Source organism: Camelina sativa, chromosome 2, assembly GCF_030686135.1.
Source record: "Camelina sativa cultivar CO46 ecotype springtype chromosome 2, ASM3068613v1".
Taxonomy (NCBI): domain Eukaryota; kingdom Viridiplantae; phylum Streptophyta; class Magnoliopsida; order Brassicales; family Brassicaceae; genus Camelina; species Camelina sativa.
In genome coordinates this window covers 24,826,906-24,838,832 of record NC_141881.1, presented here as the reverse complement: position 1 = coordinate 24,838,832, position 11,927 = coordinate 24,826,906, and the positions used below count along the sequence as shown (strand labels likewise).

The window sequence follows — 11,927 nt, the reverse complement described above, 5'->3', positions numbered from 1 at the left end:
TGTGATTCTTTCTATAAATGTATTATATATATGAGCTACTTGCTAGTAAAAAAAGTGGTTCTCATTTAGCGTGAAAAATATATGACCCTTTCATAGATTTAGAATCTACCCTGAACTGAAATATTGAAAAAAAAAAAGAAATATCATCAACTGTGAATCTCACTTAACATCTTAGACATAAGTTGAATGAGTTTAAGCTACAACATTTCTAATATATATATTTTTTTTCTAAAATACAACATTTTTATATGCTCACGTTGGTGCTTTCGTTTTTTTTTAACATCTTCTGATTAACCGACATAATGACTACCTTTCTTGTTAATCGGCTTCATTATCTTACTTTTTGACATAAACGCATGAATCATGCTCACTCCTTAAGGATGACATGTTACTTACTCTTGTATGTAAATATCGGATAAAAGTAAGTAGTTGATTCTAATGGTATCTTGCGTTCCTTCATATGTTTTGCTTTAAGTTTTTCTGACTAATAGTTAGCTGTCTTGAAGGACATATTGTTGTCTCATTGTCTAAACTGTGTAATGTATACTCAAGTAGATCAATGGTTTATATTTTGTCCCTTCTCTTTGCTGACTAAGGTTTCTGTTGTCTTCTTATATGTATAACGTTATGGGTAGATTGGCTTATGAGAGCTCCTGCAAAACTATAATGGAAGAAAAGGAAGAAAAGGATGAAGAAAGAAGACCTCAGGGAAAGGCAGACTCTTGTGTCAGAAAGAAGTCTCCTACTGGTGAAATCTCTTCTTTAACTCAGCTTAGTTACCTAGAAGTGGAAAGAAGCTTGGCAAACGTTTGCCTTCTTTAAGTTATTAGACACCTTACCTTTTGCCATTGTTATGTGAAACTTCTAAAGACCAGTGTGTTGTGGTGATGATTTGGCCATTCGGGTTTCCATCCATTTGTGTTTAGATGTTCTTATTTTAACTGTTTCTGAATTTGTTGTTCTGTAGTTGTATTAGTGACAGCCAAAATAGTTAGCCTGGCCAGTGTTACTGATCTTGTTTCTCCATGTTTTAGCCATTTGGCTGTATTGTATGTATCTATCATATTGTAAGCCCTTCATCTGCCTTAGGATCATCAGAGATGTGCATCCTTTGGGATTGTGTTTTTGTGATTTCCAAAAGTGATGTAGTAGATCATTCTTTTATGTTGTTGTAGAGTAAATCTGGCAGCTCCTTGTTCACGTGTGTACATAATAGAAAGTCATATTTCTCCATGTTCATGTTTTTTTTGTGTAGCTATTAACACATCCTCATTAGCACCTGGCCAAGTTGGTTCTTCCTTCTGTTGTGCTCTTTAGATATTGCTGGATTTCATTAGAATAGGTTTCTTTTGAGTATGCATGCTCTCTTTATGTTCATGTTTGTTTGGATAAATTATCCTTTTGGGACCATTCTTCCGAGGCAATCTATCTCAAGTTTGCATACTCGAGCTTGGTTTAGTTTGAAAAAATCATTAATATCAACATCAATGGCCTCCCTTAATCTTTTCATCAAAGCAATAGTCAATCTAAAGGATCGAGGGAAGTTTGAACAAATGTCTTCAAAAGGAACCTAAAAATCAAAAGGGTGTTTAAATGGGCCATGAATCCTAAAGGCGCTTATTTTTTAATTGTATACACAAACAAAGCTGCTTATCTGATAACATCTAACTTCTGGTCTTCCTCTCTTCGACTCTACCATAAGTTACATAAAAAAAAACCACAATTCAAGACCAAAAAAACAACCAACATATTACATTCTCTGATATATTTGCCTAATGACTGAAGATAGGCAATGGAGGAGAGAGACCCCTTGACGATTAAAATAGCAGCTAGACTAGATTTATGTGCTTTGTGATCAGGCTTTAACTTCCTCTGCACCACCAGATCCTCCAGCTTTCTCTTTCACTTTCTCTTCTTCTTCCTCATTCTCAGCATCCTCTTCTTCTCCTTCCTCATCATCGGCCTCTTCTGCTAGCTTTTTGAGCTCATCTTGGATCATCAACTTTATAGATGATTTTCTTGAGGTGAGATCAATTTTGAACTTTTTATCTGAAAGACAGGTGAAAACAATGCACTTTAATCAAACAAACCAGCAAGAATAAGCAAGACCATCAGTGAAGAAAACAACTGCCAGGAAACACTCCCATCTGCTATTTACCAAGTCGCTTAAGGATGTCAGTGAATGTAGCCTGTCAGAACATGATAAAGCATTAGTTAGATATCTATCTTCTAAACTCAATTACTATGATTTCATGACACAGATTTTTCATGGTTTAAAATCCTCACTGTGTTGAAGTCGACCCCTTTCAAGATATCAATAATTGCATTTTTCAACTCTTCATCACTAGGCTCCTTGGTTTTGTCTTTCCCTTTTCCACCTCTTTTGCCTATTAGCAGATAAAAAAGAATGACAAACACGGGATAAAACAGTGTCAGACAAAAACTAAGCGGCTGTAAAATATCGGTTTAAACTCTCCAGTAACCAAGCATTAAGATTTCTCAAGCTTCTGACAATCATGTACTCACATATGCTTTATTAATAATGAGAGAGATGTAAAAAAGCATGGTATGACCAAACCTGGTTTCTCTTTTGATGCAGATTTTGAAGGCCCCGAGGACTGCTCCTTCGCCGGTTTCTCAGTCTTCTTCCTCTTTGAGGATGCCTTTGGACTTGTATCACTGTCGTCATCATTCTGTTTCCTTTTACCTGCTGAGCGCTTCTGAGTAGCTTTCTTTGGTGGACTGGATTTCGCAGAGACTGCAGTTTTCTTGCTTCTCGATTTCCCTGATGAAGTCCTAGAACCACGTTTCTTCTTTTGAGTTTCTTCCTCTGACTCCTCCTCAGATTCAACTTTTTCCTCACTTTCAGAAGGCTGAGGCGCCTCGTCCTCAGATTTATCAGGAATCCCATTTTCATTCTCCTCTTCTTCATCTTCCTCCTCTACCTCCTGCTCTTTCTCTTCTTCTTCTTCTTCCTCTTTCTCTTCTTCAGACTCATCATCAGAATAAGGTAAACTCTTTTTCTTAGTCCTTGTTGCTTCCTCGGTCTTCTTTTGGCTCTGTAAAGAACACAAAAAACTAATCAGATTTTAGGTACTTGGACTAGACACAAGAACACAGGGAAATGAAAAACAGCTACACATGCATCAACCCAATACAAACATTCTCTCCATAGTCCACAGTTTCTAACACAAAGATTTAAACCTCCAGTTTTAAGCTATTGCCTGATACCTTTGCTGATCGTTTGGAAGATGAGTTTCCAGCTGCAGGTGAACTTTTCTTAGGAGTTCTTTTGCGCTTCACACCCTTTTCAGTAGGAAAAAAAAAAGTTTTAGTATGCAGAATAAATGTTTAGGCTCAACTGCCGAACGGAAAGGGTTTCAACACCAAAGTAACCTTGTCTTTCTCATTAAGAAGAACATCACTTGTCGCATGAGGTTTCTCCAAAAACTCAAGCAGCTTCGTAACAATGTCTTCCTACATTGGAGGAAAAGTACCAAACAGTCAGTTGCCAAGTTGATTACATGGGAAAAATAAAGAGGACTTGACCATTAACATGATGCTCATTCAATCATGACAGTAAAAGAAGCTCCAAAAAACGAAACTTAGAAATGAAATGAGTAGCCATAATAACCTTCTTAGCTGTAGCCTTAGCAACTGATATGTCAAATATTTCACAAAACTCCAGCAATTTATCTTTGTTGTTTTTGTCAAGCTTCTCTTTTACTTTCAATTTTGCCTTTTCCTGCCAAATATCATTTGAGAAATTTATGTAAGAAATATGACAAGAGCTTATGTAGAACAATAAATGTGTTGTCTCGCATACCTCATCTCCTTGCCATTTATAACCAGAAAAGCGCAATATGTTCGTCTTGACCTGAGTAGCCTGTCAAAGCAAGAAAATCGAGCCACATATAAACATGATTAGCAGACTCTCTGTAATTTTAAGGATACCACAAAAACTTTAAATATCTAATGGAGTGGCTAAATATGAAAGAGATGCTCACTTTTCCTCTCCTCCCACCGAATAGAATTTGGTGTATCTGCTTGAAAACTTCATCAGACTTCTTCCTTGATATCTTGTAAGCAACTGCAGAGAAAAATATCTTGTTATCAACTTCATATCAAGTGCAGATGAGAAAATCTAGTCACCAAAACCAAAAGAAAAACATCTCACAAAAAAAGGAGTGACAAAGCCAGAAAAAAACAAAAATCTAGAGATAAGAAAAAGCAAGCCTAAGCAGTCAGAAAGAGCACTACAGTAATAGTAAAAGGACTATGTGCTCAAGCAAATCCTTAGAGAAGCTAAAGCTGAAAAGACTGTTCAAAGATATATATTTAGAATATGAACATACCATTGGGGATATCTTTGAGAGGTGTCCCTTTTCCCTGTATTGTCCAAAAGCAAATTATAATCAGATCTAACAATAAAACACAACATACAAACCAAACAAAGGAAACTATTTGCAAACCTTTTCAACATGAAATTCCCTTGAAGAATCTTTATCAATTACTGCAACAAGCCTTTCAACAGATTTTCGCTCACGAACAGGGCGATCAGAGAAAGGAGTCCTAGGTTCTATGTCCTTCGTTTCTTCCTCACTCTTTGTCTTTCCACGAGCTTTCTCAGTCTTCCCTTTCCCTCGCTTGTTAGACTTCTTGATATCTTCAATTTTGTCTTCCTTATCATCATTACTCTCTTCTTTTTCATCTTCCTTATCATCCATGCTCTCTTCTTTTCCATCTTCCTTCTCATCCTCTTTATCTTCATTTTTATTTTCATTCTCGTCCTTACTCTCTGTTTTATTGTCTTTCACGTTTGGCACATCGACTTCAGTGTCTGCCTCCACTTCTTCTTCTTCTTTGTTTGCTTCCTTCACTTCCTCTCCTTTATTTGTTTCCTCCTCTTTCCCCTCTTTCCCCTCATTATTTTCCTTCGATGCCTCTTTTTTGTTATTTTCATCCACATTATCCACCTTTTCATCCTCATTGACATCGGCCCCCTTGTCTCCACTGACCAGCTTTTCTTCCTCTTTGATGTCTCCCTTATTCCCCCCTTGTTCGTTTCCATTCACTTGCCCTCCTTCTAGTTTCTCCTCCTTAGATTCTTTCTCAGTTTTCTCTTGGTCTCCTTCTGTTGTATCTATCTTCATATTTTGATTTTCGTTGTCTTTTATATCTTTCTTGCCATCAGACTCCACATTTTCCTTCATTACAATATCCTCCTCAGTGGCACCTCCAGAAACACCATCATCAGCTTTCAACTTTTTGTCATCTGTGTCTTCATCCATTTTATCATCTTCTGGTTGTTCCTTGTCTTCGTCCTTCTTAGCCGTCTCCACTGGTTCCTTATCTCCGTTGACATCTTTCTCTTGTGATTTTTCAGTCTCAGCTTTCTCTTCTTTTTCTGTAACCTCCACCTCTTTATCTTCCGTCTCACTTTTTCCTTCATGTTGCTTAATGTCATCATCTATCTCCATTTTCTGAGGACCAATATCCTCAGCTTTCTTATCTTCCTGTGTTTCCTTGCCACTAGCTTTCTCCTGCACTTCTTTTCCACTGATTGCATCTGATGTCTTCTGAAGAGAACTAGTCCCATTTGCTGTTGGCTCCACAGAGACTTTTGTATCTTCTTCCCCCATTGCTAACCCAATGTACAGCAGATCTTAAAGCCAGAAACACGCTGTGGAAAATACAAGCTTAGTGTTAAAAACTTACACAATAGGGGCAGATTGTATAATATCTCTTGACACAATTTCAGATATTCATAAAACAAAAGTCACGCCAAAGAAGGGTTACATAACCCAAACCAAGTTCCACCAGCAAAGAAACTCAATGTGCAAGAATAACAAGAGAATTCAAAGAAGGAACAAACTCATAGCAACATACAACTACATAAAACTTCAACAGGCACTATCAAGGAGGAATGGAATGAAGAAAAAGATCCAATTTTTATATAATATAGACATCAAAGCAAGTTCTTAATGATTCAGTCCAAAGCTAAAAACCAAAAATTTTCCTCAATTTGTAAACTTTTCTGGGAAGAAAAAACCATAGATTTAGATCCAAACCACAACCAACCACGATGTGTAACTCAAGAAGAATCCAAGAGCTCATATAGATTAGTCTCTCTCGAAACCTCAAAATTCGTATGTTTCTCAACTAAACAAACACAAAATCCACAAATCAAAAAGAACGCAAAACACAAACCCTAAAAAACGCGGCTTCAAGGAGCAAGACAACAACCAAAAAAAAACAAAAAAACCCTAACATGCGAATATAAACGAAAGATTAAACAGCAAAAACAAACAAAACAAGCTCACAGTGTTCAAATAGACACGAAAAGGAGGAGACTTTGGAATTTTACCTCGCTCTGCTCTCTCTCTCTATCCAAAGGCTCTCAAAGCACTGAGCTTTTTTTTTTTTTTTTTTTTTTTTTTTTTTTTTTCTTTTTTTTTCGAATCAGAATATAAAAAAAGAGACCAACGCTCCGATTTCTATAAGGGATTCGGACGCAAAACCGGATTTTAAATACAGTTAATTGCCACGTCGGATATGTTGAACGGTTCAGATTTCGTGTTCGATACTCTCGTGGATCGGTGACGCTAGACAAAACCCCAACCTCCGGTACTGTTTCTTTAAGATTAGACTAGAGTGATCTAAATAAAAGTCATGATAATTAATTATTTTAAAGTAATTTTTACTTTTTTAGTCATAAATTTTAAAGTAATTTTTACTTTTTTAGTAATTTTTAATTTGATGATGGTATTAAATTTTAATATTTATTAGTTGTAGAAAATACAAAAAATTTCTTTATGATATTCCTATTAGTTAGAAATACTTTTTTTAAAGAAGTTATGATGGATATTTAATACTAAAAAATACTTTTTAGTCCGTGTTTAACGGTTTTTCCACGTGTAATATTGTATTTCTATATTTTGTTAATGAAATTAATCTGGATACTTACCATTCGTGGAAATTAAAATATTTTCTTAATTAAAATTATCTTTCTCGGATAAAATAAATATTTTTAATGAAGTTATGATCGATATTTAATAATATAAAATAACTTCCATTTTTACTCGTTGTGTGTTTAATAGTTTTTTTCCTATGGTACAATATAATACTATATATGTTTTACATTTTGACAATAAAATTAACTTTGATACTTTGTCTATTTATAGAGAATACTACTTTATTTGAGATTACTTAGATATATATAATTTAAAAAAAAAAATAGAATCAATATTTAATAATGTAAAGTAATTCAGTAGTGTAATATTTTGCAGTTTTTCTTTCACAACGATATATTTTAATAATAATATTAATTTTATTCGACATCATCTATATATGCACAAATGAGAAAACATTAGAATATACATATCTAGTAAAACAAAAATTTCATTTTTAATGGAAACTAACATAAGCATTTAGGGTTTTCGACCATGGATGATTGTCTATCTCGACAATTAGGCACATTGTGAACATGAACAATAGACTTCTCAACTGCCAGTTTCGAAGAGATGTAATTCTCATTTCCGACAATATATATCTGAAACAAGACTCATCATCTCTCTAAAACCAGAACATGGTATATGGATTTGAGGCAATTTCTTGAATATGAATGATATCTATTTTTTAAATTTAAATATATATAATTTTCAATAAATTTAGTGTCGACATCTAATACTGTAAAGTAACTTTTATTTATACTATGATTGATATTTTTCCACGTATAATATTGTGTTTTAATTTTGGTGATAACATTAGTGTTTTATTAATTAATCCTAGTAATTAAAATTGATAATTGACTAACCCAATTAAAAGATATAACTAATTTCAGTAAATTTAATATCGATAATTTATAATGTAAAGTAATTTTTAATCGTACTGTATTTGACAAGTTTTCATAGTTAATAGTGTGTGTTACATTTTTGTAATGAAATTGGTTTTGATGTTTACTATTTTTTACGAAACGATAAGATTTCTTTCCTTTTTAGAGATAAGTAATGGTAACAATAATAATAGAAATAGTCAGAAAAAGGAAAATCAAGTTATCTTATCTTTTTGATATTTTATTACTTATGTATTTAGCTAAAAGAATTAAGCAAAATGAAATATTATGATTCTTTCTATAAAGGCATTATATATGCTGCTACTTGCTAGTAAAAAAAGTGGTTCTCATTTCGCGTAAAAATATATGACCCCTTCGTAGATTTAGAATTTACTCTGAACTGAATTATTGAAGAAAAAAAGAAATATCATCAACCGTGAATCTTACTTAACATCTTAGAGATAATGTGAATGAGTTTAAGCTACAACGTTTCTAATATACGCTCACGTTAGTGCTTTCGTTTTTTTAACATCTTATGATTAACCGACATAATGACTAACTTTCTTGTTAATCGGCTTCATTATCTTACTTTTTGCAATATTGTCTCGATTAACAAGATCAAGAAACTCTCAAATTTACAAACAAGATTAAGATTAAGATTAAGATTAAGATTAAGATTAAGATTAGAAGTATTGTAGATGATTGCTATTTTGATAGAACCTTTCCCTACCGTAGGTATGAGATTAGAAAGGATGTAGAGTGACAACAAAGTGCATGATGAAGGTAAGAGTAAATGAATCAAGAGCAAGGTAAGTAAAAGAAGTGTGGTGAATGAATTTATCATTGCCCCAATGAACGAGGATCTATTCTAGGCATATGAGAGAAGTTAGCGCCTTAGCGGAGTGCAGAGAGTCTTTTGACTCTTTTCTTTTGCTTTATTATCTATGATAACTTTGTCTCCATAAACATTGTTAAATCCATTTTTCACAAATATCGGAATCACACACACATGGCACGACTCACTGACAACACAAATGTGGACCAAACTTAAACTCTTATAAAAACCTTGCAAGAATCTATTATACATTTACACCTGTTAGCACAATCTTAATGCAAAAGAATTACCACAGTTAATTAGTAGTACTATATATCCATTAATTAGTATCCTAAAACCCTAAACCCTAATCACCAAATATAGAACACTAATACATTAAACAAATGTTGGATTGTCTTTGCACATTTGAAATGGAAAATAAAACACCGGAAACGATGGTGTGATCATGAGAGATCTATTGAAATAAGATTACATTCGTCTTTTAATAGATCCAATGGAAATATCAATCTCAATAAGATTATCTTCTTCCATTTTCACATCGTCAATCTCATCTTCTTGATCATCATCATCATCACCAATCCTACTAAGTCTCTGTCGACTTCGATTAATGTTTCTCATTGCCTCTATAGTCTCTACTTCTTCACTCACAAGAGCAATCTCAATGAGACTATCTTCATCCTCATACTCATCATCATAGCCTTCTTCTTGGGATCTCTCAACTAAACATCGTCTTGTCTTTTTCTTAAAAGACCTTAGAAAGAAAACAGAAGTGGAGACGAACAAGATTGACATGGTTATAAGGAGAGAGGAGGAGAACCCATGAGAGCTTAAGAAACAGAGGAAAGCTAAAGATGCAATAAGGGTTACAAGAAAGAACAGCAATGACAGCTGTAAAAGCAAGCAACACCAAGAAAAATGCTTTTCGTCATCAGATTTTTCCACCATTTTGGAAACTTTATGTAAAAGTTGAAACAAAATAAAACAGAGCTAGTTAAAAGAGAGAAGTCGAGATATTCTCGTTATCCATTGGTGTTTGAGTTATGATGTCTCTGATTCGAATCTTTATTTAACCAAAACTTCGCTCTGTTTTGGATCTTGATTTAAGAGGAGTAGATTATAAAAGACGAATCTGAGTTCTTGAAAAGTTTCAGACAAGTCTGAGAGAGAGAGAGAGAAATCATAAAAGTCAGAGGAACCAAACAAAGAAAGCTTTATTTGTTTTCTTCTCACTCTTTACATAATTACACCTGCAAAACTATTTTTTTCGAGAAAAGGGAAAGCATTGGTTTTTGTATGTACGTATTTGAAAAATAAAACACTTTGAAAAACTTATAAAGAAAAAAGCTTAAGTTGGTAAAATCCATGTGAAGCCCACTAATTAAGGATGATTGTTTGTTAAATTAGTACTTAGTAGTAAAGTATATTTTTTAAGAAGATTTCTTAACCTATCAGAAACAACAGGAAACAGAACAAACGATGGATGACTCACAACTTCCAACATCATAAACAAACTGGTCATATATGTGGTTCAACCAAATTCATACAGAGAACCGAACCAGTCCACTGTGAGAGAAGTTCTGTGTTTTAGGTTCGGTTCAGCTTATTTGATTTTTGATTGTGAGTAAGATTTTTTAATCCGTCGTACATCGATAGATGTTTTATATATTATTATTTCAATGTAAAAATTATAAATTTTAATTAAAATTAATAATTAAATTTTTTTGAAATGTTTTAATCTTTCTCTAGAAGTTACCCCCTTCATAAGTTTGTCGTTTTTTTTGGGTTGTCAACTAGGAATAGGATTATCGATTTGATATTCTAGGTGGCTGAAAATATTCAACACATGAAATGATTATTTTTTGTTTTTCCTTTGTTTGGTTTAAGAAGTTAGGGATTTGTCACTTTTTATATCTTTTAGGAACCTACCTTTGTCTCATGAAAGACTCCATCAATATTGCGCTTGTTTTCAATGGTTCATGATATCAATTAGTAACGAAAAAGAAATTATCTAAGAAAATGATATCAGATGAAAATCTACTTTAACTAAAGAAATCAATAAATTGCCAATTAATCTATTATAGAGTTGAATATAATTTCCTATTTATAGAGTTTTTCTTCTATAGTTGTTCCTGTGCTTCCCTGAAATCATGTGTAAAAGTGATTTGATTGCCTATACAGTAGAATCTCTATAAATTAATAAGGTCGCGACCATGAAATTTTATTAATTTATAGACGTTTTAATTTATCGATAAATTAATAATTATTAATTTATCGATAAATTAATAAAATATTGATTTATAAGAGATTTTTAATTTTCATAATTTTGAAAATTTTGTATTACAAAATAAGATACTTTTGTTATCGTTTGTATTTTTAACGAATTTTCTTAATTTATAATCTTGTCTATTGTAATTGCTAAGTTTAGAGTTTAGGTAAAATGATAGGTGTTAGAAGTTTAGAGTTTAGAAAAAATTTCTATTAGTTTCATTCATGGTAATGATGAAGTCGAATAAGATATTGCGATAATTTTAGAATCAATTACATATAAAGAAGCAATTATCGCATTTAGAACTCTTCGTAATTTTTGGATGCGATTTGAGAAGACGACAATGAAAGATATTAGAAATGAGCTCCAATAAGAATGCAAATTCAAGAATATGCCAACAACAATAGAGTCATATTTTACTAAATTTTCTTAGATATATATATATATAATATATTAATATTATTCGATTATTAATTTATGATATTGATGAGATTATATTTTTACATAAGATTTCCAAAAGAATATTATTTTATTAATTTATCGAAATGTGTCATTTTTTACACCGGCCCAACTCGGGACCGGAAGAATTTATTAATTTATAGCGAGTATTAATTTATAGAGGTTATACTGTATATCATAAAAGTCATATTGTATGTTTGTAGACTGCAGTGATTGCATTATACATATATATCTTCTAATTACAAAATGATATATATATGGCCTAATGCATTTGATAAAATATGAAACACACAAGAGAACATGCAATAAAACAAAACCAAACCCTTGTTGTATTTCTTACAACACCAAGCACATATAGTTTTTTGTTTCACAACATCTCACTAATTAAACGAAAATCATGATCTAAGATTTTACACCAAAAGAGTTTAGTTGATGGTTTTAATCCATACAAAATTAGTGGATGGGTTTGAAGTCAATTGGATAGTAGTTGAGGCCTTGAGGGTACTATATACATGCACCATGCTACTCTAATG

General features: G+C 32.7%; 2 protein-coding genes across 4 annotated transcripts; both read right to left on the bottom strand.

The window, feature by feature from the left end:
- Window positions 1–1,588: 1,588 nt before the first annotated feature.
- LOC104775194 (DEK domain-containing chromatin-associated protein 4-like) lies at window positions 1,589–6,661 on the bottom strand. Of its 3 annotated transcripts, none has more exons than XM_087489054.1 (12): window positions 6,368–6,661; window positions 4,473–5,683; window positions 4,356–4,389; window positions 4,008–4,090; window positions 3,827–3,886; window positions 3,635–3,745; window positions 3,397–3,477; window positions 3,232–3,306; window positions 2,579–3,059; window positions 2,287–2,387; window positions 2,159–2,189; window positions 1,589–2,049 (listed from the first exon to the last, which is right to left on the bottom strand). In XM_087489054.1, exons 2-12 carry the CDS (start codon window positions 5,640–5,642, stop codon window positions 1,856–1,858), a joined length of 2,421 nt encoding a protein of 806 aa, XP_087345180.1. In that variant the 5' UTR covers window positions 5,643–5,683; window positions 6,368–6,661; the 3' UTR covers window positions 1,589–1,855. The 3 variants fall into 3 exon arrangements, with proteins under 3 accessions (XP_087345180.1, XP_087345182.1, XP_087345185.1); XM_087489056.1 differs by having other exon boundaries at window positions 6,324–6,469; XM_087489059.1 differs by lacking the exon at window positions 6,368–6,661 and adding an exon at window positions 6,211–6,334.
- Window positions 6,662–9,027: 2,366 nt separating this feature from the next.
- On the bottom strand, window positions 9,028–9,937 carry LOC104732185 (uncharacterized). Its single transcript, XM_010451723.3, has one exon. The coding sequence runs from the start codon at window positions 9,612–9,614 to the stop codon at window positions 9,138–9,140; it is 477 nt and encodes a 158-aa protein (XP_010450025.1). The 5' UTR covers window positions 9,615–9,937; the 3' UTR covers window positions 9,028–9,137.
- Window positions 9,938–11,927: the final 1,990 nt, after the last annotated feature.

Excerpts from the sequence above, each read along its gene's own strand:
- LOC104775194 (XM_087489054.1), bottom strand. The coding sequence starts at position 5,642 with ATGGGGGAAGAAGATACAAAAGTCTCTGTGGAGCCAACAGCAAATGGG. Across the intron at positions 3,478-3,634 it reads CTAAGGCTACAGCTAAGAAG|GAAGACATTGTTACGAAGCT; the intron begins GTTATTATGGCT and ends CCTCCAATGTAG. Across the intron at positions 3,307-3,396 it reads TTCTTAATGAGAAAGACAAG|GGTGTGAAGCGCAAAAGAAC; the intron begins GTTACTTTGGTG and ends CCTACTGAAAAG.
- LOC104732185 (XM_010451723.3), bottom strand. The coding sequence starts at position 9,614 with ATGGTGGAAAAATCTGATGACGAAAAGCATTTTTCTTGGTGTTGCTTG.